General features: G+C 59.3%; 14 protein-coding genes across 14 annotated transcripts; 8 read left to right on the forward strand and 6 right to left on the reverse strand.

The window, feature by feature from the left end:
• Positions 1-242: 242 nt before the first annotated feature.
• Positions 243-1,007, forward strand: OSTLU_40949 (predicted protein; the record flags this gene model as incomplete). Its single annotated transcript, XM_001418094.1, has 2 exons — positions 243-701; positions 825-1,007. Coding segments are annotated over 2 exons (642 nt in total), but the record flags the coding sequence as incomplete, so codon positions are not given.
• A 2,161-nt stretch (positions 1,008-3,168) lies between these two features.
• On the reverse strand, positions 3,169-6,768 carry OSTLU_31950 (predicted protein; the record flags this gene model as incomplete). The annotated part of the gene is made up of 1 exon (XM_001418312.1): positions 3,169-6,768. One exon carries the CDS (start codon positions 6,766-6,768, stop codon positions 3,169-3,171), a length of 3,600 nt encoding a protein of 1,199 aa, XP_001418349.1.
• Positions 6,769-7,112: 344 nt separating this feature from the next.
• Positions 7,113-7,385, reverse strand: OSTLU_31951 (predicted protein; the record flags this gene model as incomplete). The annotated part of the gene is made up of 1 exon (XM_001418313.1): positions 7,113-7,385. One exon carries the CDS (start codon positions 7,383-7,385, stop codon positions 7,113-7,115), a length of 273 nt encoding a protein of 90 aa, XP_001418350.1.
• A 1,901-nt stretch (positions 7,386-9,286) lies between these two features.
• Positions 9,287-10,435, forward strand: OSTLU_40817 (predicted protein; the record flags this gene model as incomplete). Its single annotated transcript, XM_001418095.1, has 1 exon — positions 9,287-10,435. The coding sequence occupies one exon, from the start codon at positions 9,287-9,289 to the stop codon at positions 10,433-10,435; it is 1,149 nt and encodes a 382-aa protein (XP_001418132.1).
• A 72-nt stretch (positions 10,436-10,507) lies between these two features.
• Positions 10,508-12,136, reverse strand: OSTLU_31953 (predicted protein; the record flags this gene model as incomplete). Its single annotated transcript, XM_001418314.1, has 1 exon — positions 10,508-12,136. The coding sequence occupies one exon, from the start codon at positions 12,134-12,136 to the stop codon at positions 10,508-10,510; it is 1,629 nt and encodes a 542-aa protein (XP_001418351.1).
• Positions 12,137-12,286: 150 nt separating this feature from the next.
• Positions 12,287-13,624, forward strand: OSTLU_24625 (predicted protein). Its single transcript, XM_001418096.1, has 3 exons — positions 12,287-12,367; positions 12,542-12,673; positions 12,785-13,624. Exons 2-3 carry the CDS (start codon positions 12,553-12,555, stop codon positions 13,591-13,593), a joined length of 930 nt encoding a protein of 309 aa, XP_001418133.1. The 5' UTR covers positions 12,287-12,367; positions 12,542-12,552; the 3' UTR covers positions 13,594-13,624.
• An 86-nt stretch (positions 13,625-13,710) lies between these two features.
• Positions 13,711-14,478, forward strand: OSTLU_6392 (predicted protein; the record flags this gene model as incomplete). Its single annotated transcript, XM_001418097.1, has 1 exon — positions 13,711-14,478. A coding segment is annotated over one exon (768 nt), but the record flags the coding sequence as incomplete, so codon positions are not given.
• Positions 14,479-15,522: 1,044 nt separating this feature from the next.
• OSTLU_41065 (predicted protein) lies at positions 15,523-16,230 on the forward strand (the record flags this gene model as incomplete). The annotated part of the gene is made up of 1 exon (XM_001418098.1): positions 15,523-16,230. The coding sequence occupies one exon, from the start codon at positions 15,523-15,525 to the stop codon at positions 16,228-16,230; it is 708 nt and encodes a 235-aa protein (XP_001418135.1).
• Positions 16,231-16,281: 51 nt separating this feature from the next.
• Positions 16,282-17,982, reverse strand: OSTLU_92828 (predicted protein; the record flags this gene model as incomplete). Its single annotated transcript, XM_001418315.1, has 1 exon — positions 16,282-17,982. The coding sequence occupies one exon, from the start codon at positions 17,980-17,982 to the stop codon at positions 16,282-16,284; it is 1,701 nt and encodes a 566-aa protein (XP_001418352.1).
• A 120-nt stretch (positions 17,983-18,102) lies between these two features.
• Positions 18,103-19,536, reverse strand: OSTLU_87422 (MFS family transporter: multidrug efflux; the record flags this gene model as incomplete). Its single annotated transcript, XM_001418316.1, has 1 exon — positions 18,103-19,536. One exon carries the CDS (start codon positions 19,534-19,536, stop codon positions 18,103-18,105), a length of 1,434 nt encoding a protein of 477 aa, XP_001418353.1.
• Positions 19,537-19,877: 341 nt separating this feature from the next.
• Positions 19,878-20,432, forward strand: OSTLU_40920 (predicted protein; the record flags this gene model as incomplete). The annotated part of the gene is made up of 1 exon (XM_001418099.1): positions 19,878-20,432. The coding sequence occupies one exon, from the start codon at positions 19,878-19,880 to the stop codon at positions 20,430-20,432; it is 555 nt and encodes a 184-aa protein (XP_001418136.1).
• A 41-nt stretch (positions 20,433-20,473) lies between these two features.
• Positions 20,474-20,854, reverse strand: OSTLU_40891 (predicted protein; the record flags this gene model as incomplete). The annotated part of the gene is made up of 1 exon (XM_001418317.1): positions 20,474-20,854. A coding segment is annotated over one exon (381 nt), but the record flags the coding sequence as incomplete, so codon positions are not given.
• Positions 20,855-21,052: 198 nt separating this feature from the next.
• Positions 21,053-21,964, forward strand: OSTLU_15628 (predicted protein; the record flags this gene model as incomplete). The annotated part of the gene is made up of 1 exon (XM_001418100.1): positions 21,053-21,964. One exon carries the CDS (start codon positions 21,053-21,055, stop codon positions 21,962-21,964), a length of 912 nt encoding a protein of 303 aa, XP_001418137.1.
• On the forward strand, positions 21,834-22,983 carry psaN (psaN, PSI-N, photosystem I polypeptide). Its single transcript, XM_001418101.1, has 2 exons — positions 21,834-22,304; positions 22,565-22,983. The coding sequence occupies exons 1-2, from the start codon at positions 22,269-22,271 to the stop codon at positions 22,946-22,948; spliced, it is 420 nt and encodes a 139-aa protein (XP_001418138.1). The 5' UTR covers positions 21,834-22,268; the 3' UTR covers positions 22,949-22,983.
• Positions 22,984-22,990: the final 7 nt, after the last annotated feature.

The following is a 22,990-nucleotide window of genomic DNA, read 5'->3' on the forward strand; positions in this document are numbered from 1 at the left end:
TCAGCATGTTAGAATGGATGGCTTCCGACACCGATGTACAAGGTATTATTACAGAAGCTGGTGTGACGCCATCGTTTGCCTCATCACCGGCTGTGCTGCAGACATTTTTATCGAATGTGCGAAGCGTGACGTGCAACGGCGTCTCCATTCTGAATCCACAAAATGCGCAGTCGTCGGCTGCGTTGAGTGTGAGTCCACTGATAATGGCCCTATCTGTTGGCCTTGGGTTGTTGACGTTCGCGATGTTCGCATTCTTTGGAGGGGCACTGCTGAAAAGTTTATTTGTCCAGACAATTTTGAATCAATACAAGCGCTCGCATCCTCCAACCGATGCGGAAGTCACAATCGTCGTCACAGACGTCCAAGCTTCGACGCAGCTTTGGCAAAAAGCTTCGGTTCACATGAATCGGGCTCTTGCAATACACGACAAAATAATGCGGGCGGCGATTCATCAAACATTTGGTTATGAGGTTTTGACGGAAGGAGACAGTTTTGTCATCGCGTTCCACTCTGCAGGAGATGCGCTCAAGTTCGCGATGCTGGTTCAAGAGCGCATGCAAAACTACGCCTGGGACTCACCGCTCATTAGAGTGTGTAATGAAGTCTACGACGCGTACGACGCAGAAATCTTCGAGCAAGCTACACAAGGTCGCAACTTTAAGGCAAAGGAACTTTTACTCAACGCCGTTTCGAGTCGTAGAGTGATTCAAGAAGACACCATGTACGACGAAGGCGACGTGAGTACTCATGCTGGTAGAGGACAAATGAATGCGTTTAGAGTTCCTCTCGGGGCGAAGGCTAGTCCCTTGAGTGAAATTCCTAAGATTCACGGTCTTCGCGTACGTATCGGCATGCATACCGGATTCTGTCAGAGCAGAACGCATCCCACGACGCGACGACGAGAATACTACAAGGGGGCCGTGACGATTGCCAGCGCCGTCTCCGATTGTGCCACTGGTGGTCAGACTGTGATTTCAGGGGAAACAATGGCGGCGATACTAGGTGAGATCAAAGAAACGTCCCGAGCTTTCCATGCGCTTCACATGGGACGCCATCAAATGGGGTTGAACGCCAAAGAGCTGGATTTGACGGAGGCTGTCGACGAGAGAACCGTGCAAGTTGACGGCAAGGTTGGGCTGGACGACTCGTCAGCGCCTACTGACGACGTCACGTTTGCGCTGACCACGGATAGCACAAGACTAAGATGGCGTGCGTCCGATTCTGAAACATCGACAGAGGAAGGCTCGTTGGAAGTGAACCCGGCGTACCGCTACGCGCAAAACGCGAAAGTCTCAATCATAAAGAAGGTGGCTTACGATAAAATACACCAGACGAGTCTATTCCAGTCCGAGCTGGTGCAAGCCGTGCCGAAGTCGCTTGCAACTCGTTTGGCGTTATTCTCTAATCTGCGCACTGTGCGTCAATTGGAGCCATCTTATTATGATTCGCCAGGACTGAACGATATGAAAGTCACCATCGTTTTCACGTACATCGAAGGTTTGAAGGAACTCAGCGTGGCATTAAAGGACGTGATGGAAGACTCCGTGGGTCTTCTAAATGCGGCTGTGCGCGCCACGCTACCAGTTTTTAACGGTTACGAGTCTAGAGAATCAAATGGCGAATTTTTGCTCGCTTTCCACTCGCCCAATGATGCGTACAAATGGGCTCTTCTTGCTCAAAGCGCGTTCATGAAGCTCGACTGGCCGAAAAAACTGTTGACGCATCGGAGCGCGAGACGCATGCGCAATGGAAGACGCGACGTATTCTTTGGACTCCGCGTGGGGATGGGTGTATGTTCTGGTAAGTGTGCCGACATCAGACCATGTATCCGCACCGGACGCTCCGAGTATTTCGGTGCAATCTTGAATTTTGCGTCGAGGGTTGCACGCAGCGCCAAAGGTGGGCAAATTTTAACAGATTATGAAACCTTGAAATCGGCCATTCAAAACGATTATGTGGTTGAATTTTGTCACGATCTAGGAATGTACCAATTTAAGGGCATCGACAACACCGTACGAGTCATTCAAGTCTCCGACGCGTCGCTGATGATGCGTTCTTTTGAGGAAATTGACGCAATCCAAGTCGCACCGCCGGTTGGATTGGATGAAGATCGCGATTTAAGGTCGCAAACACGGAGTGACGATCGTTCAAGTGTATGTATTTTGTTGTGTACGGCTAAATCACCACTGATAAAGATTGTGCAGTCGTTGGTGCGAGCCATTCGTAAAGAGATACAAGTCGTCAGTGCGCAGAGGATCGACGACGTCGTCAGTCAATTAAGACATCGTAATTCAGCTGGCCTCATTCATAACCACATGGTGATTGTTTCTGATGAGATCGAACGTTTAGACGTCGTGGATGCTTGCCGACAAATCCGCAGAAAACTCAACTTGTTTATGCAGCCGAGGCTCGCAGTGTACGCTTCACTCCTAAACGATCTCGACGCTGAACAGCTCGGCATTGACTGCCTTTTGCCTACTTTGGATGCACCTTTTGACGCTAGTTCATCCCGCAATTCATATGTCGATGGTGATAGTGATTCGGAGTACGAAGAAGATATGATTGCGTTCAAACAAGTGGTTGAATCTTTCCTTTTGGGAGAAGCGAGCGAGAGTGGCTTGGGCGTCTTGCAAAGGCTGTCAGAATCAGGCGGTATTGCATCAGCACCGACTCTTGAAGCGAATCAAAACGATGAGAAACTACCAACGTTCAAACAAGCGCCCGTGCCAACTCATAACAAGCCGCTTTTGAGCATGTCCAACATTGGGATGTTGACTACGACGCTTGAGGCGGTTTGCGCAAGAGCTTTCGCAATCGACGTGAATCAACAGCTCATATTTGCTACGCGCCGCGCCGTGAAGGCTGGTGTGGGCGCTTCTTCGGGACCACTTCCGCCATCAGACTGGCTATCTCGAGTAAGTACTGTCGCTGCGAAGGCGCAAAGGGGTATACTCCGTCAGTCTTGGGTTGAAACGATAAAAGGCAGTTGGCTCGACGAAAATTCAGAGGACGAATACGTCGACGCCGTGCACAAACCGATTCGTCTCGGCGATGATTTCGCAGTTGTTTTAGTGACTTTGCAAAGTCGTTGAAGTGCGTTTAGTTTTATTATACATTACCTAGTAAGATCACTTGTAGAACAATTGCGAGCGCTGTAAAAGCAATCACCTAATAACCGGTATCTCCAACGAGCGACGCATACGTCGAGTTCTCTCTTTCATCCGCTCGTCGGTCCCGAAGTTTTCCCGAAGCTTTCAGCATGAAAGCTGGGAGGTCTAGTCCTAGTAAACTATAAATTATTTTGCGTGTTTCTTTCATGACACTCGGTGGTGCGTCCCACGAATTCAACGACAGGGTTTCAGCTGCGTTTTCAGTTCCCCGACTCGGTTCGGCGACAGCAAGGAGGGCAATGTACAAATGCTCCGCCGCTGCGCAACGCACGCGAGGGAAGCGGTTCGCCATGAGTGCGAGTAGCCCCATCGATGCTGATTCGTGAACGACGCTATCAGCAGCACCGACGAAGTGAGCCAGGCATGCGCTCCCAGTGACGAGCTTTGAAATATCTCTGCTCGAGAAACACTCACAACGAATAGCTTCGATGAGTTGAATCGCGTGCGTGTGCGCCTGATCCAACGCGCCGTGCGAAATTAGGGCATCGCACACTCGTAAAGCCGGTACCGTAACGCGATCAACGTGCTTGTTTTGACACAGATCTTGTATAATCGATGCCACAACAATATCTGGAAGGCCCTCAAACCGCCTAATCGCTCGTAACAACGCATCGGTCGAAAAGCGCACCAGACTGTCGCCTACACTTCCGCAACTCAGAAACCATCCGCTCAACGCGGCGTTGACGTACGCCTCTGCGCCGAGAACGGGAGTTAACGTCGCGAAAATTGTCGAGACATGGGAAGCATCTGGCGCTGTTTCGACAGTCGCTGGCAAGCAACATTGTAAAACATCGTAGTCTGGCACACCAGAGAGCGCGTGTACTGTTAGTTTGGCCTGCACTCGCATTCTAACTCGAATCGCGTCACCACCACGCACGAGCTGCACGAGCGTCACAAGCGCTTGACATCGAATGCGGTCGATTTTTTCGAATGCTTGCTTGAGAAGTGCTGTCATGATGTTTTGCGACTGATCTGCAGCTAAAGCATTGCGCATTTGCAAAGCGGCGACAAGCACAGGGAAGCATTTCATCGCCGATTCTCGCACCCACGAGCCGACGTCGCCACGGTTGTCAACGCTGTAGTCGCACAAACATCCGAGTAAAGTGGCGATCGCAGTGTCCGATACAAAGGCGATGTCGTCGTCATCGATATCATGGCACTCTGCACACATTAATTTCACACTCAGCTCCGAGAGACTGATCGTTGCGTTCACCCGCGTCTCGGCGTCTCTCATTTCTACATCTTCTTCCGGTTTCGTGGCTACCGACAGCGCCGTGATGACCGCGCGCAGAGTTGCACTTTTATCTTCACTATTTTTCGCGGCGAGAAGACTTGTCACAGGAAATCCGCCTAATACGAGCGCCGATCCACGCCGCACGACACCTACGAGATCGTTGACGACGATTTCAGCGTGCCTCAATAGCAAGCAATGAGCACGGTGAGATCCACGCGAAGCGTAATTCGTCTCTGTAAATGCGGCGATGGCGTCTGAGGCGGCAGCCTGTACGTCTCCGTTGCAGCACTGCAGACTCTCTTCCGCAAAGTAGACAAAGGCATCTGTCGCCTTCGAGTCAATCTTGTGATTCTCGTCGCAGCACAAAAACACGCACTCAATGAGCCTACACGTCGCGCCACGCATTATTTCGCCGCCTTTTCCTTTGTACATCTTCTCCCTTTCCATACTTTGAACTAAATCGGCTACTCGTTCGAAACAGTCGTCTTCGAGTTTTGTTTTTGCACGCTGTGTCACGAGTAACATCTCACCGATCGAAAGCACAGCGCCGTGGCGCGTCGACAAGTCAGAACTCGTCGCGCGCGACAGAACTGTTTTTATGCCTACGTCACCGATCCACTGCGGGTCTAAATTACCCAGAGCTCTGATTGTTTTCGTCGCGAGTTGCCGCGTGGCAAGTTCCCAGTGCGTGAGCTTCGTGTCCAACACGTGCTCGAGTAACGAACGCCTATATTCTTCAAACTGACAGATGAATGGTGCCACCGTCAACGCAGCTCGGGTTCGCGATCCAAGCGAAAAGTAATCCGCCACGGTGACAATGTCGATGCCGTGAGGAAACTTGCCGAGCCGTCCGACGGCTTCTTGAAAGGCAGCGGATGCGGCTCGGCGACAATTAACTTCACGATCGAAACACGATATCATGAGAAGCCTCGGTGCAAGTTGGTCGACAAAAGGTTCGAAAACGCCCGGTTCATATGCGCGCGCAAACGCCCAACATACATATGCTGCCGCATCTCGCACGTGCGCACCGATTGAGTGCGCTCCTCGTCGAACGTCGTAGATGAGAGCGTCCATGCATCGCGGTACGGCCTCCACCAATCTATTCGGCAACAACAATCCACGTCGAGCGAGCTCAGCCAGAGCTAAACATGCGCCGTGCCAAGTTGAATCGCTTTCGATAACCGATAAGCACGCCAAAACCGCTCCAACGACTTCGTCACCAAAATCACGCGGGAGTCGAGAGCTAATTCTCCCCAACGCTTTCGCCGATGTCCAGCGTACGATAGTCTCCGCATCTCGCAAACCGACGAGACATATTTCAACAATATCATCAACAGCCATGTGCACGTCGCATTTATCATCTTCGTCCGCCGCCGTGGTGAGTTGCTTCGTCGGCGGCTTTTGCATCGCCCCGCTCAAGTTATCTTGCAAACACCGCGCACCACGATCATATCGCCACGACACCACTCGAGGTTTCATAAAAACCAAACCCACGCGACTGGCGAGCTTGATACTCAGTTGTCTCACCATGGTCGAGCGTTTCGCCAAACTTAGCCGCGTCGCGCAATACTGCGCGTCGTCCCAGTTTCCCTCCGCGTACGGCAGCAACTGCTCTCGAGATCCAATCTTGTATATCGCCGCGAGCGCCCGCAGTACACCCGGTACTAAGAAAATCATTTCTCTTTCCTTTTCATCATTGACGTCTCCACGAAGCGTCGCGCTCGACCAGGTCATGAACTCGCGCAACGCCTCGCTCATGTCCGGTCGCGTGAGAAGCTTGGCGAGCGTTTGCGCCGCCACGTCGCGCACCGCGGACGGATCGCCTAAAAAGTGCTTGCACTCTCGCATCAAATCACTCACGACGCTCGGAATTTTCGAACGCGACGAATGCGGATCGATCGCGCTATCGATCGACACCAAGTCAAACGGCGCCAACGCCAAAATCGACAACCAACTCGTGAGCACGCGTTGCGTTTCCCACGTATTGTCTCCACGCACTCGCGCTTCCCGCAGCAGACGCACCGCCGGCTCTAAATACTTCGCCGCGTTCGGATAGAACCGCACGCACGTCTTCCATCCGCGCACGCTCGACAGCGCATCCAGCGCCCTGCAGCACGCGTTCGCGTTCGCCTTCGCGTTCGCGTTCTCGTTTTCGTTTTCGTTCGCCTCCGTCGACGCTCGCGCCACCGCGTCCATCAAAGGCTCGATCACGCCCCCCAGCATCGGATCCAGCACCGTCGGCTGTTCTCTATACTTTTCAATCACTCCCACGAACGCCCGCACGTCGTCTTCGTCCGCGGCGTCGTCTTCTTCGTCGCGTCCACGCGCGCTTCGCCGAGTCAACGCGCGAACGATGGCATCCATCGCGTCGCCGTCTGCCGCGACGTCCACGCGCGACGTCGCGCGCTCGCGACGACGCGCGTCATCACCCTCACCCTCGCGCGTCCCCATCGCCGACGCCAGACGCGCGTGCGCGGCGCCTAGTCCGCCGCGCGCGCGTCTGGCGATGACGCGTGTGGCGGTTGGCGCGTTCGGGCGCGCGGCGCGCGCGCGCGCGGCGGACTAGGGTTAGAGCTTGGAGTCAACGCGCGCGCGCGAAAGGATGGACCGTCGCGATCGGACGTGCTTTTATACAATTCTAAACGCTCGCCGCGCTCGCGCGCTCGCGCGCGTCCGCGGCGGCGCGATTCAAACGCCGCGCGGCGACGCTAGGAAAACGCCCACCGCGCGAAGAAGACGAAGACGAAGACCAAGCACACGACTTGCCAAAAATATCCCTGCCTTCTCGCCTGCTCCACGACCTGCGCGAACGCGCGCGCGCTTTCTCTCAGAGCGTCTCTCGCTCGCGCGAAGTCATCGCTCTGTTCGTCGAGCATTCTTCGCTGCGCGCCGACTTCGTCGTGAATGTCGATGGTGATGTTCTTCAGCGCCGACGCGCGTTCGCTCACGCGGTCGATGTCTCGATCGTTTTCGCGCTCCATCGCGCGCGTCGCGGCGTGCATCGCGCGTCGGCGACCGCGCTCTGTCGCCGTCGTCGTCGCGTCGTCGTCAGTCGCGTCGTCGTCGGTCGTCGTCCATCGTCGTCGTCGTCCATCGTCGTCGTCGTCCAGCGTCCATCGCGCATCGTTCGCGTCGTTCGCGTCGCGCGTCGTTCGCGTCCGTCGCGCGACCTCGCGATCGATTCGCGCGCGTTCCGTCGTCCACCGCGCGCGCGTCGCACCTCTCGCGCGTCCGCGCGCGTCGTCGCGCGTCGCGACGTGCCGCTCGACCAACGGCTGCGGGACGACGGAACGCGACGCGCGATGCGCTGACGCCGACGCGCGAGAGGTGCGACGCGCGACGCGCTCGAACGATGGCGATGATACCGGTCGACGACGCCCTGGCGATCGCGCTCGATGTCGTCGCGCGTGGCGCGCGCGCGACGACGACGAAGACTCGAGTGGAGCGCAGCGCGAACCGCGTGTCGGCCGAGGACGTGCGCGCGACGACGCCGCATCCCGCGTTCGCGGCGAGCGTCATGGATGGGTACGCGCTGAACGCGCGCGCGAGCGCGGCGGCGATGCGGGCGAACGACGACGGTGGGGCGACGCGACGATGGGAGTTTGAGATTGTCGACGACGAGGCGTCGCGGGCGGGACCGGCGAAGGCGACGCGCGACGACGAAGGACGCGAATTTGGCGCCATGGAGTGTGCGTACGTCACCACGGGCGCGGTGTTACCTCGAGGATGTGATTGCGTCGTGCCGGAGGAAGCGTGCGAGGTGGTGAGGGAGGGATCTGGACGCGCGCGCGCGGACTCGAGCGACGTCGTTTCGGGAAAGTGGACGCGCGCCGTCGGGAGCGACGTGCGAGGCCGAGGGGAAGTTTTGATCGCGAAAGGTGAACGGTTGAGCGCGTATGATGTTGGCGTGCTAAAGTACGCTCGGGATGTCGTTGAGACGTACGAGCCTCCGCGCGTTCGCGTTTTGAGCACGGGCGATGAGTTGGCGGCGAGTGCGAGCGACGTCGCCGTTCGCGGATGCGTCGTGGACACAAACGGTCCGATGTTGGAAGCGCTGTGCGGTGAAGAGGGCGCAGAAGTAATATCGCGCGATATAGTGCGAGACGACGAGGCTGCGACGAGGGCAGCGTTCGAAATGGCCGTCGCCGACGCTTCGTGCGACGCGCTCATCACCTCTGGCGGCGCCTCGGTGGGTGACAGAGATTTCGTGAAACAGACGATCGAAGGTCTCGGTGGGAAGATTTACTTTAGACGTTTGGCGATGAAACCGGGGAAGCCGACGATGTTCGCGACGATTCCTAGAGCGACGGGTCCGCCACTTCTCGTATTCGCACTGCCGGGCAATCCTGTCAGCGCGGCGGTGACGTTTACGCTCATCGTCGCGCCGTGCATTCGCGCGCTCGGTGGAGTTCGCGAATCTGGACTTCGGCGCATCCATTGCGTATTAGATGAGACGTTACGTCTCGACCCAGAGCGCGCTGAGTATCATCGCGTCACACTAGATTGGACGCGGGGGAACTTACCCGTCGCGCGCTCCACTGGCGCGCAAATCAGTAGCCGCTTACTGTCCATGCGAAACGCGGACGCGCTAATCGAGCTTCCGCGAGGACCAGGGGTGGTGGAAAAAGGCGCCATCGCGAGTGCGCTGTTGATTTCAGATGTAAGACACGCGAAAGGTGCGAACATGGAGAAAATACAATGGCCCAAAAAGTCACGCGGCGACGAGAGTCGGCGTTCGAACGAGGCGCTCGACTCCATCGTGACCGTGCTCGACGCCGAGGGATCCGTCCGGGATTTGAAACGCGTCGTAGGGCTTGAAGAAGACGCGAGGCGTCATTGCCGTGCCGCCGGAGATTGCGTGGACGCGCTTAATGAACTGAGGATGTATTCAGATGGCGATTCCACGCACGTTGCGGTGACAGACGCGCAGTCGCCAGGATTACGAAGAGGAATCGCAACAACTTTGGAACGACTGCGCGTCGTCACGCCGATTGGCGACGTTATCACTAAACGCGCGTATGCCCGCGTGGGTTTAGTTGGGAATCCGTCCGATGCATACGGAGGCAAGTGTGTGGCGTTTACCATTTCAAACTTTTTCGCTGAAGCGTCGCTACGCCGAACGCCATCATCGAAGCGCGTAACGTTCGCGCCGGGCCCGTACGACGGAAACGCGTTCGATTCATTCGACGCCTTGTCGACGCACGTATCCCAACACGGTGTCGATGGTGGTGTGCGTCTACTTAAGTCGCTATGTTGCAACCTCATGCGATATTGCGAGTCGACAAAGCAGAGAATCGATACGTCATGTGGCTTTGAGATGTCATACACGTCGAACATCCCGAAACAAACCGGCTTGAGCGGTTCGAGCGCCATCGTCATCGCCGCGATGAGATGTCTTCTCGAAATGTATAGAATCAACATTTCGTTGGATGATCAGACCGAGCTGGCTTTACGCGTCGAGCGCGATGTCGGCATCAACGCCGGACCGATGGATAGAGTCGCGCAGGTGTATGAAGGCGCGGTGTTTATGGATTTCACAAAACCGCGCGCGTCAACAGCATGCGGTTGGCGCATTCACGGTGAATACACGCGCGTGGAGACGGATGAATTGCCTCCTTTGTATCTCGTGTGGGCCAAAGACAACGAGAGTGAGAGCTCTCGAATTCACGCCGACGTTCGGCGTCGATGGGACGCTGGAGACGCGGATGTCGCAACGTCGATGTCGCGCCTCGCGTCGCTCGCCGACGACGTATTCAAAGCTATGGCAACGCGACAAATCAACGTCGAAGAACTCAAAACGTCGATCGACACGAACTTTGATATTCGTCGAGCGCTTTTCGGTGATCAAGCGATCGGCGCGTTGAATGTAACACTCGTCTCGGTGTGTCGCGAACGCGCGGGTTGTGCGGCAAAGTTTGCCGGCAGCGGTGGCGCTTGCGTCGTCGTTTGCGAAAACGACAGAGCGCGCGCTTTAAAGGAAGCGTGCGACGCGCACGGGTTCGAAGTCGAACGCGTCGTCGTGCGAAAGTAAGTTCGATAGCATAGATAGAATGATGAAAGGACGAAAGGACGAAAATCGTTGTGAACGTTGAAAGTTTTGCTACTACATGGATACGTGCGCGGCGATGCCCACTTGAAACCCGTCGCTGACGCGATCGTTTGTCCCCGCGCGCACGACTTTGCCGTAATTCATTTCGATCTGACCGATCGGCAACGGCCAAACAATGCCAACGCCCAAAGACGCGCGCGTGGCGTCGCGAACAACCTTGATCGCGTCTTTCGGCGCCCCTGACAGAGCGGCGAGCGGTAAGAGCGTCCCGGCGGTCGCAAACGCGTGGAAATGAATCCCAGCCTCCCTCATGGCTTCAAATTTCTCTCCCGGAATATCCATCTGCAACGCAGCCGTGGCGCTCCACACGAAATCGCCTCCTAAAGCGTCTCTCGTGAGCGACGGTTCTCCATCTTCGGCGCTCGACGGCGTCTTTGCGCCCGGTGATTCCTCCGCCGCTGCGGTCTTTTTCGTTCCACGACGCGCGTCACTCGGGCCAACGCCGTTATTTTCGAACTGGCGCAGACACCCGACGCCACCTAAGAAGAATCTATCCGCAATGCACGTCCTACTGTCACCATCGTTGCCAGATTTCCCCCACGGAAATAACACGCCAAAGCGCCCAGACGCCGACGCCGTGATACCGCGCGACGCGTCCAACGTCTCAACGACGTGCGCGCTGACTTCAGACTTAACGAACTTTGCCGCGAGCGCGTTATCCATAAACCCGATGCCCGCTAACTCGGACCGAATCTTCCACAAATAGCCCGACGTCGGCCTCACCTGTCTGTCGAGGCGGTCGGAGACGTACGTGTGCGTCACCGCCGACTTGAGCGAGTGTCCGAGCTGACGTCGAACTTCCCGGCTAGCCATGCGCGTTGGATCTTGAACATCTCGCCACGCGATTTCGTAATCCACCGTTCCCGGTCCGTCACCCGCGACGCCCACGCGAATGCCCCTCGACGTCACGTCGAATGAGCTCAACTTTTTAAAGCACTCGACGGACTGAAAAGCGCGCGCGTCCAAATTTACGTCGCTCCCGTAAAGTTTTGGTTGTTCCCACGCCGCAGAGTACGTCGAGCTCGAATTCTGCCCCTTGATGAGTTCGACCTCAAACTTTTCCCCGTACCCGAGCGGGTTGCGCAGCCCAAACGTCGCCTCCGCCTCGCCCTCGCCGCGTTTGCTCACGTACGTTCCGACTTTAAAATGAAACGCGTCTTTTTCCTCCACGCTCACCACCACCTTCGCCCCCGGCACGTCCCCACCGTCCAACCGTCCTCCCTCGTGATCCGCATCGATCACGATCGCGACGTCTTTAAATATCCCGTATTCATACAGCCTCGCGTTCGCCGCGAAGAGCGCGTCCTTGATCCCGTCCAGCGTCCTCGCCTCGTACGCCCTCGCCAACTCTCGTTCGATCACCGACGCTCGCGTCCGTTCGTTTCCTCGTATCTCGATCGACGACACCGCGCACGCGTCATCGCGCACTCGGTCGTACCGCGCTCGGAATTCATTCACCGGCGGCGTCGACGTCGTCGCCCCCGCGTCCGCCGACGCCGAGGATTCCGCCGACGCCGAGGATTCCGCCGCGTCCGCCGCGTCCGACGTCGCGTCGCGTCGTTCGCCTCGCGCCGTGAAGCTCGCGTCGTCGTCGCGCGCGTCCGTCGTCGTCGTCGTCGCCATCGCGTCGTCGTCGTCGTCGTCTGCGGTGACGAAGTCGACGCATCCATCCGGCCGGCGATCCCATCCCAGCCATCGTCCGCTCGAGTCCCCCTCGCGACGGTTCACGACTCGTCCGCGTCGACGCCCGTTCGCCCGCGCGTCACTGCGCGACGCGACGCGACGCGACGGACGACGGACGACGGACGACGGACGACGCGCGAGCGCGCGAGCGACGAACGGTGAACGACCGCGGTGCGACGCGCGACGCGACGCGACGCGAGGACGCGACGCGAGGACGCGCGCGACGGATGATTCGGATTCGCATTCAAAAGGGGAACGGCTGTCGAACGACGACCGACGACGACGACGACCGACGACGACGACTGACGAAGACACCGACATCGCGCGCGCGACGGGGTGAAATAGGACGAGGATACATGTTTCGCAGACGAGAGACGGCGGGTGGGATGGCGACGCCGACGGCGTTGCGGACGGCGACGAACGACGACGGGGACGAAGCGCGGACGCCGACGCCGCTGAGAAGCGCGTTGAAGAAGGGTGCGAGACGCGACGCGACGCGACGCGATGCGATGGGTGAGGGATGGGCAATGCATGCGCGACGATGATCTATCGATGACGCGCGACTGACGGATGGGCGAACGCGCGCAGGTGGATTGAGTAAAGCTCGCGTCGTCGTGGAGAGCGACGGGTTCAAGTATAAAAAACGCAAGAGCGCGAAGGGCGCGCTGGGGGTGACTATTTCGGAGCCGCTTTGGGCGATCGAACGGGCGTCTTCGCGCGCGTTGGTGGTGGGAGCGACGACGACGTCTTCGAACGGCGCGCACATGTCGTCCGATGAAGCGCGCGGAAGGGAAGATTTCCACGAACAACTTCCAAACAACATGCCCGAAGACGAGCGCATGCAACTGCTGTGCGAGAGCGTGTGCGCGGCGGAGTGCGCGGCGGTGGTGCCGCAGTTGAAGGGCGACAACGCGTTCGCGGCGAACGCGATTAGTGACGCGTTACAAGAGTTTCAGTTGCGCGTCGAGCAGTTATTGATTGATGAGGAGGTAAAGTTTGCCGAAGGACCGCAAACCGTCGCGGCGAAGATTGACGCGCGCAAGGCGCAGTTGCGAGCGCTCCGAGACGCGCTCGAGCAAGAGTCCACGCAGTGGTCTTGCATGCTCGAAGGTTCGGCGAAAAAAGTCACCGCGGAGGTGCCCGTCATAGATACCTCCGAACTCGGTCCGAGCGAAGCCGGTTCGCTCGCCGAGGCGTGCGAAAACACCCAGCGACGGTTGCTGTTACAAACCGAAGGCGCGAGAGGCTTGGTCGAAGGCGTCGAGAGTTTGTGCGTCCGCGCCGAGCGCGCGTGTGAAGTTTTCGCGAGTGCGATCGCCGCGAACGATTTCCGTTCGCTGCCGTCGTACCAGTCACCGCACCGATTAATCTCGAGTCTCATCGGAGGCGCGAGGTAAAGCCTCGCTGTAATAAAACTGATCCTTCCTCACTCGCCGTCGTCGTGTTCGCGGCTTCATCGCGTCCTCCCGCCCTCGTCCCGTCCCTCGGTCGCTCGAAAACATCAAAGGTACGGCATGGGATTCGGTCAACTCGTCACCGGCCCGCCGGGCGCGGGAAAGACGACGTACTGCGTCGGCATGAAGCACTTTTACGAGCTTCGTGGACGACGCGTGGCGATCGTCAACTTAGATCCAGCGAACGACGTGGCGCCGTACGAAGCCGCGGTATCGCTCGAAGACCTCATATCCGTCGATGAAGTGCAAGAGGAGCTCGGACTCGGGCCGAACGGGGCGATGATTTACTGCATGGAGTATTTGGAAAAGAACGCCGACTGGTTGCGGGACGCGTTGACGCCGCTTCGGGACACGCACTACTTCATCTTCGATTGCCCGGGGCAATTGGAGTTGTTCAACGTGCACGGATCTTTCCGTAATGTGCTGCATCGAATGATGAATGAGTGGGATTATCGACTGTGCACGGTGCATTTGAGTGATTCACACCTGTGTTGCGACCCGGGCTCGTACGTCAGCGCGTTGCTCGTGACGCTCCAGTCGATGTTGCATTTAGAGACACCGCACGTGAGCGTGTTGAGCAAAATCGACATGCTGGAACAATACGGCGAGTTGGCGTTCAGCTTAGACTACTATGCGGAGGTGATGGATTTAGATTATATAGTGGAACACATCGGAAACGATCCGAAACTCGCCAAGTATAAAAAGCTCACGAGCGGGTTGTGCGAAGTCATCGAGGACTTCGGGCTCGTGCGCTTCGTACCGATGTCGATCGAAGACGAAGAAACGGTGAGCAGAGTAGCGACGTTAGTGGATAAGTCCATCGGGTATTCACTCGGCGTGCACAAAGGCGCACGTCTCGGCACGGAGGAGCTTCGCGAACGCGCCGCGCGCGGTGACGAGGACGAGGACGAAGAGGCGTTCGACATGCGCAACGCCGTCGCGAAGGCGCCAGCGATCGAATCGTACTCGCAAAACCTCGAAATTCAGGAGCGATACTTCCCCAAGAGCGACCGTAACGACGATGGCGGATCGAAAACCCCGACCGCGGAGTAGACGCAGTAGACTTAGTGTAGAGCAATCGACGCCGCGCGCGCGACGTCGGAAATGATACAAAATTAAAACAAAATGCGCGCGCGCATCGCCTACGTCTGCGAAACAAAGGAGCAACGCGCGGTCAGCGCCACGTTCACCGCGCGCGATGGACAAAAAAAATCCAAGCGAATGTCCCGGGAATTGCTCACGGCTTCGACGTCGACCGATACGACGGAAGCCCCGATTGTCCCCGGCAATTTTATATCGCGTGTTATTATTTTATGATGGTTCATCGCACAGGTGGGTATCAACCACCCTCGATCGACGAACCCGTCCCACACGCTTTTCCCTTCTCGCGAAAAAGTCGCGCTCGCGTTCGCGTTCGCGTTCGCGTTCGCGTTCGCCTCGCCTCGAGTCGGGTCAGAGCAAAGATGACATCGTGTGCGTTCGTGTCTTCACGCGTCCATCGCCGATCGACGGGCGTCGGAGAGAAGATTAGCGTACGCGTGTGACTCATCATCCCCGTCGCGCGGTCGCCGTCGCGTCGCGCCGTCCCGTCGCACCTCTCCACCGTTCCGACGCAAAACCTCACCGCCGCGCGTCGTCGTCGTTCGCGCGCGCGTCGCGTCGCGTCGCGTCGCCGCGTCGCCGCGCCGTCCCTTCGCGCCGCGCCGCGCCGTCCTTCGCGCCGTCCTTCGCGCCGCGCCGCCGCGTCGACGCGCGTCGCGTCTTGACGTCGTCGCGTCTGACGTCGCGCGGTCGACGCGATCTCACGACGAACGGGCGACGTCAAAACGCGACGCGACGCGCGACCGGCTCGAACGCGCGCGGACGCGCGGCATGAGCGATGGAAGGTACTCGTTCTCCCTCACGACATTCTCCCCGAGCGGAGAGCTGGTGCAGATAAAACACGCGCTCGCCGCGATCGGGGCGGGGGCGACGAGCCTCGGGATCAAGGCGAAGGATGGTGTCGTGCTGGCGACGGAGAAGAAAGTGCCGAGCGCGCTCGTGGACGCGACGACGGTGAAGAAGATCGCGCTGCTGACGGATGAGATCGGGATGACGTACAGCGGGATGGGACCGGACTTTAGAGTGCTGACGCGAATGGCGAGGAAGGAGACGCAGACGTATTACCGGACGTATAAGGAGAGCGCGCCGGTGAGCCAGTTGGTGCGAGAGACGGCGACGACGATGCAAGAGTTTACGCAACAAGGTGGTGTGCGACCGTTCGGGGTGTCGTTGCTCGTCGCGGGGTACGATGAGAGCGGACCGAGTTTGTATCAAGTCGATCCGAGCGGGTCGTACTTTGCGTGGAAGGCGAGCGCCATCGGAAAGAATATGGTCAACGCGAAGACGTTCTTGGAGAAACGGTATAGCGATGACATAGAATTGGAAGATGCGATTCACACCGCGATTCTGACGCTCAAAGAAGGTTTCGATGGGCAGATTTCTGCGGAGAACATTGAAATCGGCGTCGTCGGCGTCGACAGGAAATTTCGAGTGCTCACCTCGAGCGAAATCGCAGATTACCTCGAAGAAGTCGAATAAGCGTCGCTAGTTCTAGATTTACTTAATGATATGCTACTTTGCTACTTTGTTTCACTCGTCTTCGCTGTCGTTCGTCGTCGCGTCGGAATCCCAAATCGAGTCGTCGAGTGGAAAGTTCCACGAGTCGCGCGCGCGTCGAGAGCAAAACATGACGTACGCGAGAGATCGACGTCTCGCAGAATCGTTCGCACCGCCCTTATGCATGACGCGGTAGTCATAAATGAGTACAGAACCGGGAAATAACAGTTCAGGCTGCGTTCGAGGCGCCAAAGCCTGTGCCTTGCGCTCGGGTGTCGACACATAACACGCGTCGTGGTCCCACTCGTGTGACCCGTGAATGAACGCAGTCGGTCCATCTATCGTTTCAACCTTTGCTGTGTTTATAAATACGTTGAAAATACCGAACACACGTCCATCGGCGTGAAAGTGCTGCTCCGGCGCGCCGGGCTCGGAGCTCACGCACCCGAGAGATTTGGTCGTAAAGTCGTAGTCGGCACCGTACGCCTTAGAGAGAATTGGAGAAACCCACGGCGAGACGTACGCTCCCAAAGCTTCCCACGCGCTCACCGCGCGCTGCCCGTTTGGTTTCGCGAGAGCGCGCACTCGTTCGCATTCGGGACGAGTAAAGTCATATCGCAGTCCGCAGCGCGCCCTACTACAGATCTCGGCGTAGCGAAAGATGTCTCGACGCGAATCGACGCCTCGTGTTTCGGCGCGAGCGAGCAACTCGTCTAAGTGCTCGTCATTCGCCCGCGCGCACTCGGCGAGAGTGTCCTCGGGCACGATCGCACCAGACGCCACCGGTGATAACACCACGAAGCCGTGCACGCGCAAACTCTCCGCCGCAGCGTCGATGGTGTCCGCGTCAGGCGTTGCGCGCTCGACGCGCAGCGCGTACGAGCACGCATCATCAAAGTCGACGCGCAACGAGCACTCATCACCGTCATCACCGTCATCACCGTCACCATATCGTCGCACTTCCCCGTCTTCACTATGCACCGCGAGAGCTTCCACAAAATCTGCCAACACCGCCGCCTCGTCGCGTTCGGCGATCAACAACCTGTATCCGCCCTTGGCGGTTATTTCGTCGTCGTGCGCGTGTTCCGCCGCCGTCGTTCGCATGTCTTCGCACACATCCGCGTCCAACGCCTCCGTCCGAACGACAAAACCTCGAGCGCGCAACGCGCTCTCGAACGCCGCCGCGAGCGCGGGCTTTCGCACGCCGAACGCCGCGATAAACCGCGTCCCGCCGCCGCTCTTCGCGTGCGCGTCCACCGCCGTCGCCAATTCCTCCGCGTGTTCCTCTAAATACAGCATATCCGCCGCCACGATCACGTCATACGCGCGTCGTTCGTTTTCGTTTTCGTCCCACGTCTCCCGTCGCCCCCAATCGAGCGCCTTGACGCGGACGTCGCACGCTCGCGTCCCGTCGAACCAACCGTTTCGCAGCGCGTTGCCGTGCGCCAGCGCCAGGGTGCCTTCGTCTCGATCCGACAACGTGACCGATCGCGCTCCGAGCGCGGCGCACGCCAAGCCAACCGCACCGACGCCCGCGCCGAGCTCGAGGACGCGTCGGTCGCGCACGTCCGCGCCGTCGCGCGCGGATAAGCGCTCGACCAGGGCGTAGGCGGCGCTCCAGAGCCGACACCCGGTTCTCAACGGGACGTCGTCGGCGTCGTGGGCGATCGTGAGCGACAGCGGGGGGTGCGGGAAACTGGGGGTGGTGAACGCGCGGCGCTCGGTGAAGACCATGACATGGGCGCCGCGTCCGTCGCGGTGTGCGGACGCGCTCGCGACTGGGACGCGCTCGCGGGCGACAACTTTTACTGACACAAACGCGCGGCGAACTACGAAGCGCTGGGTTAGGTTGAGTCACGCTCGCGCGTTCACGCCGTCGCGTTTGCTGACGAGTTGGAGCACGATGAAACGCCGAGTGAGAACGAGAATGGCCGCGCACGCAACGACGACGCCGGCGCCGACGAACGCGTACGCGGGATCTGCGGCAAACAACTTGCCGAAAACGATCGGCGCGATGATGCGAGCGACGGCATTGATGGCTGAATCAACACCCATGACGGTACCACGTCTCGTTGGTGGCACGCATTGCATGAGAAGGATCGGGATAGCGGGCGTAAACAGCGGCAAACCGGCGACGTAGACGAAGGCGGCGGGCGGCACCAATGCGGGCGCCGCTTGACCGATCGCGACGAGACCGGTGGCGACGAGAGTCAAACCGATGACTGTTGTTTTTGTGAGTCCAAATAGCTTTTGCGTCGGCGCGAATAGCGTCGCGCTAACCGTCAAAGAGACGGCAGACAACGCGGTGAGCAAGGCGCCGATTTGCGTCGGCGCCATGGAGAGCTTCTTTGACAGTAAGAGCGGAAAGAACGAATCAAACGTGCTCTGACCGGCGTTGTACAGGAAACTCGTCATACAAATCGTCGCGACCGCTGGCAGGTATTGCTGCCCGAGCGGACAACTCAGCGCGTCGGGGTCGTATACGCCAGGAAGCGACGTCTTCGGAAGCGTCGTCTGCGTCGGAACGCCCGCAATGGGACTCGAAGGCGTCGCATAAGCGGCGCTGGGCTTACCTTCGTCGACTTTATCTTTTTCCAACTCTGACGCATCGTCGACATCGCCTTCCGTCGTCTCTCGCATCGACGCCTTCATCGCTTGCGGCGGCGTCATGAATAAGAGCACCAACGTCGCCGCCGCGACGCTCGCCCAACCGGTCACGCTAATCGCCGCGCTCAGACTAAATCCGGCGAACAACACCCCTCCCAACGTCGGCCCGACGATAAACGCCAGCGTGCACGACGCCTCGCGCCACGCCATGAGCTGTGGCAAAAATTCTGGCGTCGAAGCGTCGGCGAGATACGCCTTCACCACCGGACTCGCCCCCGCGAACGCGCCGCTCAGCACGCGCAAGAGCAAAAACGTCTCGAACGACGCCCCAGATCGCACACACAACCCTTGCAAAATCAACCCTATCCCTACTCCCATCAAACTCAACACGATGATCGGTTTCCGACCAACCTTGTCGCTCAACTGCGGCCAAAAAAAGAGCGCTCCGAACATCCCGAGCGGATACGCGCTCGTGAGATATCCCACGTTCTCCGCCGCGACGCCGAACCGTCGCACCAAACCGGGCGTGATCGGCCCCGTCACCGTAAATCCAAGCAGGTGCAGAAACACCGCGAGCATCACACACGCGATGCTGAGCTTTTGTCGCCATTCGATCCGCGCCGCGTCCGGCGCCGCGCGTTCGCTCGCCTTCGCGTCGTTCGCGCGCGTCCTCGTCCTCATCCTCGCGTGCTCCGCGCCCGCGCGCCGCGCGCCGCGCTCAAACGCGCGCATTTCGACGCCCGCGTCCTCCGCGCGCGCGCCCACGCGCACGCGTCGTCGCGCGTCGCCCGTCCCCATCGCGCGCCCGCCCGGTTTCGCCCGCGAACCGCCGTCGCGTCTCTCGCGTCGTCTCTCCGTCGTCGTCGTCGTCCGAGCCGCGCGGTGCGCGCGCGCGACGATCGCGCGCGTCATGCGCGTCGCGTCTCGCGCGCGCGGTCGCGAACGCGCGTCGCGAACGCGCGCGTCGGCGTCCTCGAGTGAGGCCCCCTCGACACTCGTCGACGCGACGAAGGATGTCGACGATGCCGACGACGACGATCTCGGCGCCCGCGCGAGCGGTGCGCGCGAACCGCGCGCGAGGCGCCGTGCGCGCGCGCTCGACGGTGTACGCGTACGAAACGATCGCGCTCGGACGCACGCTCACCGGGACGCACTTCATCGACTTGACGGAACACATCGACGCCGCGGTGGCGAAGAGCGGCGTGAAGAACGGCGTGGTGCACGTGCTGAGTCGACACACGACGACGGCGGTGACGATAAACGAAAACGAGGCGCGATTGATGGACGACGCGAGGATGTACTTTGCGAAGCTGGCGCCGGCGACGGATTTCTATCTGCACAACGACTTGGACAGACGAAGCGGACCGGCGGATTGGCCGGGCGGCGACGAGGCGTGGCGCGCGCAAGAACCCGAGAACTGTCACGCGCACTTGTTGAGCATGGTGATCGGGAACAGCGAGACGATTCCAGTGAGCGAGGGGAAGACGACGCTGGGGACGTGGCAGAGTTGCATGTTCGTCGAATTAGACGGACCGCGCGAACGCACGGTGGGGATTCAAGTCGTCGGCGAGCGATAGATAGATCCGCGCGTGTACTCTATAACTATTCTATGTTACATTCATCGCGACCTCGACGCGTCCAGCGCGTCGAGCTGCGAGCGCAAATCGAAGACGCGGCGGCAGCGCGTCCACCACTCGCCAACCTTCGCCTCGGGCGCCGGTCGCTGCAACGCGCGCGTCACCTCGCCCCACTCCACGCACCGTTCGCTCATCGCCATGTGTCTCGCGAAGTCCACGTCGGGATCGAACGCGTCGACCGTCGTCATGTGCATGAACAAGCGCACGCCAGAGCGGTAAATGAACATGTCGACCACGCCGACCGCGCGCAGGCTCTCCAAAATCTCTGGCCACGCGCGCGCGTGTAGGGCGTCGTACGCCTCGATCGCGTCTTCGCTCTCGAGCTCGATCGTCTGCGCGAACGTCTTCATTCGCGTCGCGTCGCGTCGCTTCTCTCGCGCTCCGCTCGCGCGCGTCGATCGCTTCGCGCCGATCGACGCGCGTGAATGCGGGTGCCGCGACACGAACCGTTGCGCGCGGAATTCAAAAATTTCATTTCAAAATTTGACTCGCCCGATTGACGCGACCGCGCGTCAATTCGCGACGCGGCGATCGACGCGCGCGAGAAAATCGGCGGAGATATGGCGATGATGGACGTCGACGACGCGCGCGCGCACCCGGCGGCGCGATTGGTGTTTGACGACGACGAGAGCGTGGAAGTTCGAACGAGCGACGTTTTGAGCGAGGATGCGAACGCGCGCGTGCGCGTGCTCACGGCGGACGTGGAGGATGCGATGGATGTGAAGATGAGCGCGGCGAACGCGGGGAAGACGAAAATGGGCGCGGCGACGATGTTTGCGCGATTGTTCGGGACGGATGGCGAGCGAGGGAGCAAGCGGGACCGAGCGGCGTCGCCGGCGGTGAAAATGAACAGACGGAAAGCCGCCGATGGGACGCGCACGCAAGATTTAGGGCGTTTGGCGCGAGAGTTGGCGCAACAATTGGATGAGCCGAAGGTGCGCTTGCTCGCGCGAGCGATAAACGAGCTCGGCGAGGCGCAAGTCAGAGCGTACGTGCTCGAGGCGGCGACGCAACAGCGCCACGGCGGTGAGATGACCGCGTTGGGAGACCGTCGAAGAACGACGGGAGGGATCTTTTGGGCCATCGTTCGCGCGAGAACGAAACCGGAGGTGTACGACATCATTTACGCCGAAGAACGAGAACGACAAAAGGAACGAAGCAAGGCGCGCGCTCGTGCGCGCCGCGCCGCCGCAGACGGCAAGGAAAACATTCCTCCTGTCGGTCATGCCAAGCCTACGATGGCGCAAATCTTGTTTGGAAGCATCAGAGATGAGCACTTCCCCGAAAACCGCGCGCCCTTGGCCCCGATTGTCGTTCCCATCGACGCCGTCACGCCGAAGCCGACGCTGAAAACCGTTGGATGGGCGGACGACGACGACGACTTTGACTTCTCCGCTGGATCCGAGCTCGCGGCGCCGATGAAGACACAAAAGCCCGATTTTACGTTCGCACAAATCGCCAAGATGCGTTAGACCGCCAAGACTGGCGACTGACGTCCTCGACGAGCGTTTCGCGTCGCGGCGGTCGATGTCAAACCTCGTCTCGCGTGTACTTTACATCTTTAACCCGCGTCCACCGGTGGTGTGATCGCCGTGGAATCACCACCAGATCGACGCAATGTTTAATAACGTCACGATTCACACTCTCTGGCGCCACGTCTCGCCGCGTCGCCGCGCGCGTTCGCCCGTTCGGCGATGGTTCCAATCGACACACACGGACCTTTGAATCCGAGTCACCGACGCGCGGAATCGCGGGTTCATTCCCTCGCGCGTCAACATGTTCACCGTTCAAGCCACGCAAATCGTCACCACGGTGCGCATCGACGCACGCTCTCGCGCCCGTTCGTTTCGGCGCGTCACACCGCGGCGCGCGCGCGACGCGCGCGTCGCACGACGCCGCGACGATCATCGGAGATAGCGTATCTGGACGATCCCGAACGATCGAGACCGACGCCGCGGGACGCGCGCGCGAACGGCGCGTCGCGCGACGAAGCGGCGCGAATAAATACCTCGCGATGCGCTCGCGAGGCGAACGAACGCGAAGACTGACGCGCGACGCGCTCGCGATCGCAGGCTAAGGCGCCGACGACGAAGCCCGCGAAGCGCGTCCAAAAGGCGGCGTCGCTCGGCTTGGCCGCCGTCGTCGCGGTTTCGCTTCAAGTCGCCCCGGCTCGCGCCGATCTCACCTCCGATTTGCTCGCGAAGACGGAAGCGAACAAGGAGTTGAACGATAAGAAGCGCGCCGCGACGTCGAGCGCGAACTTTGAACGCTCTCGCACCGTCACGGATGGGTTTTGCAACTTTCCGCAAAACATCTTCGGGTGCGAAAACGCCGCGGAGAAGGGCGACGTCAAGTTTTTGTCCGACGATTTGAAGGTCGAGTGCGAAGGCACGGATGCCGGTAAAATCTGCGCCAGCAAGAACTCTGGTTCGTACCCGTCCTTCCTCGGTTTGTAAGCGTGCGAGCGCGGAGCCCAAACGCGTCGACGCGTTGTAACT

The sequence above is a fragment of the Ostreococcus lucimarinus genome, chromosome 6 (assembly GCF_000092065.1).
Source record: "Ostreococcus lucimarinus CCE9901 chromosome 6, complete sequence".
Classification (NCBI taxonomy): Eukaryota; Viridiplantae; Chlorophyta; class Mamiellophyceae; order Mamiellales; family Bathycoccaceae; genus Ostreococcus; species Ostreococcus sp. 'lucimarinus'.

Excerpts from the sequence above, each read along its gene's own strand:
- OSTLU_24625 (XM_001418096.1), top strand. The coding sequence starts at position 12,553 with ATGTTTCGCAGACGAGAGACGGCGGGTGGGATGGCGACGCCGACGGCG. Across the intron at positions 12,674-12,784 it reads GAGAAGCGCGTTGAAGAAGG|GTGGATTGAGTAAAGCTCGC; the intron begins GTGCGAGACGCG and ends GAACGCGCGCAG.
- psaN (XM_001418101.1), top strand. The coding sequence starts at position 22,269 with ATGTTCACCGTTCAAGCCACGCAAATCGTCACCACG. Across the intron at positions 22,305-22,564 it reads CCACGCAAATCGTCACCACG|GCTAAGGCGCCGACGACGAA; the intron begins GTGCGCATCGAC and ends TCGCGATCGCAG.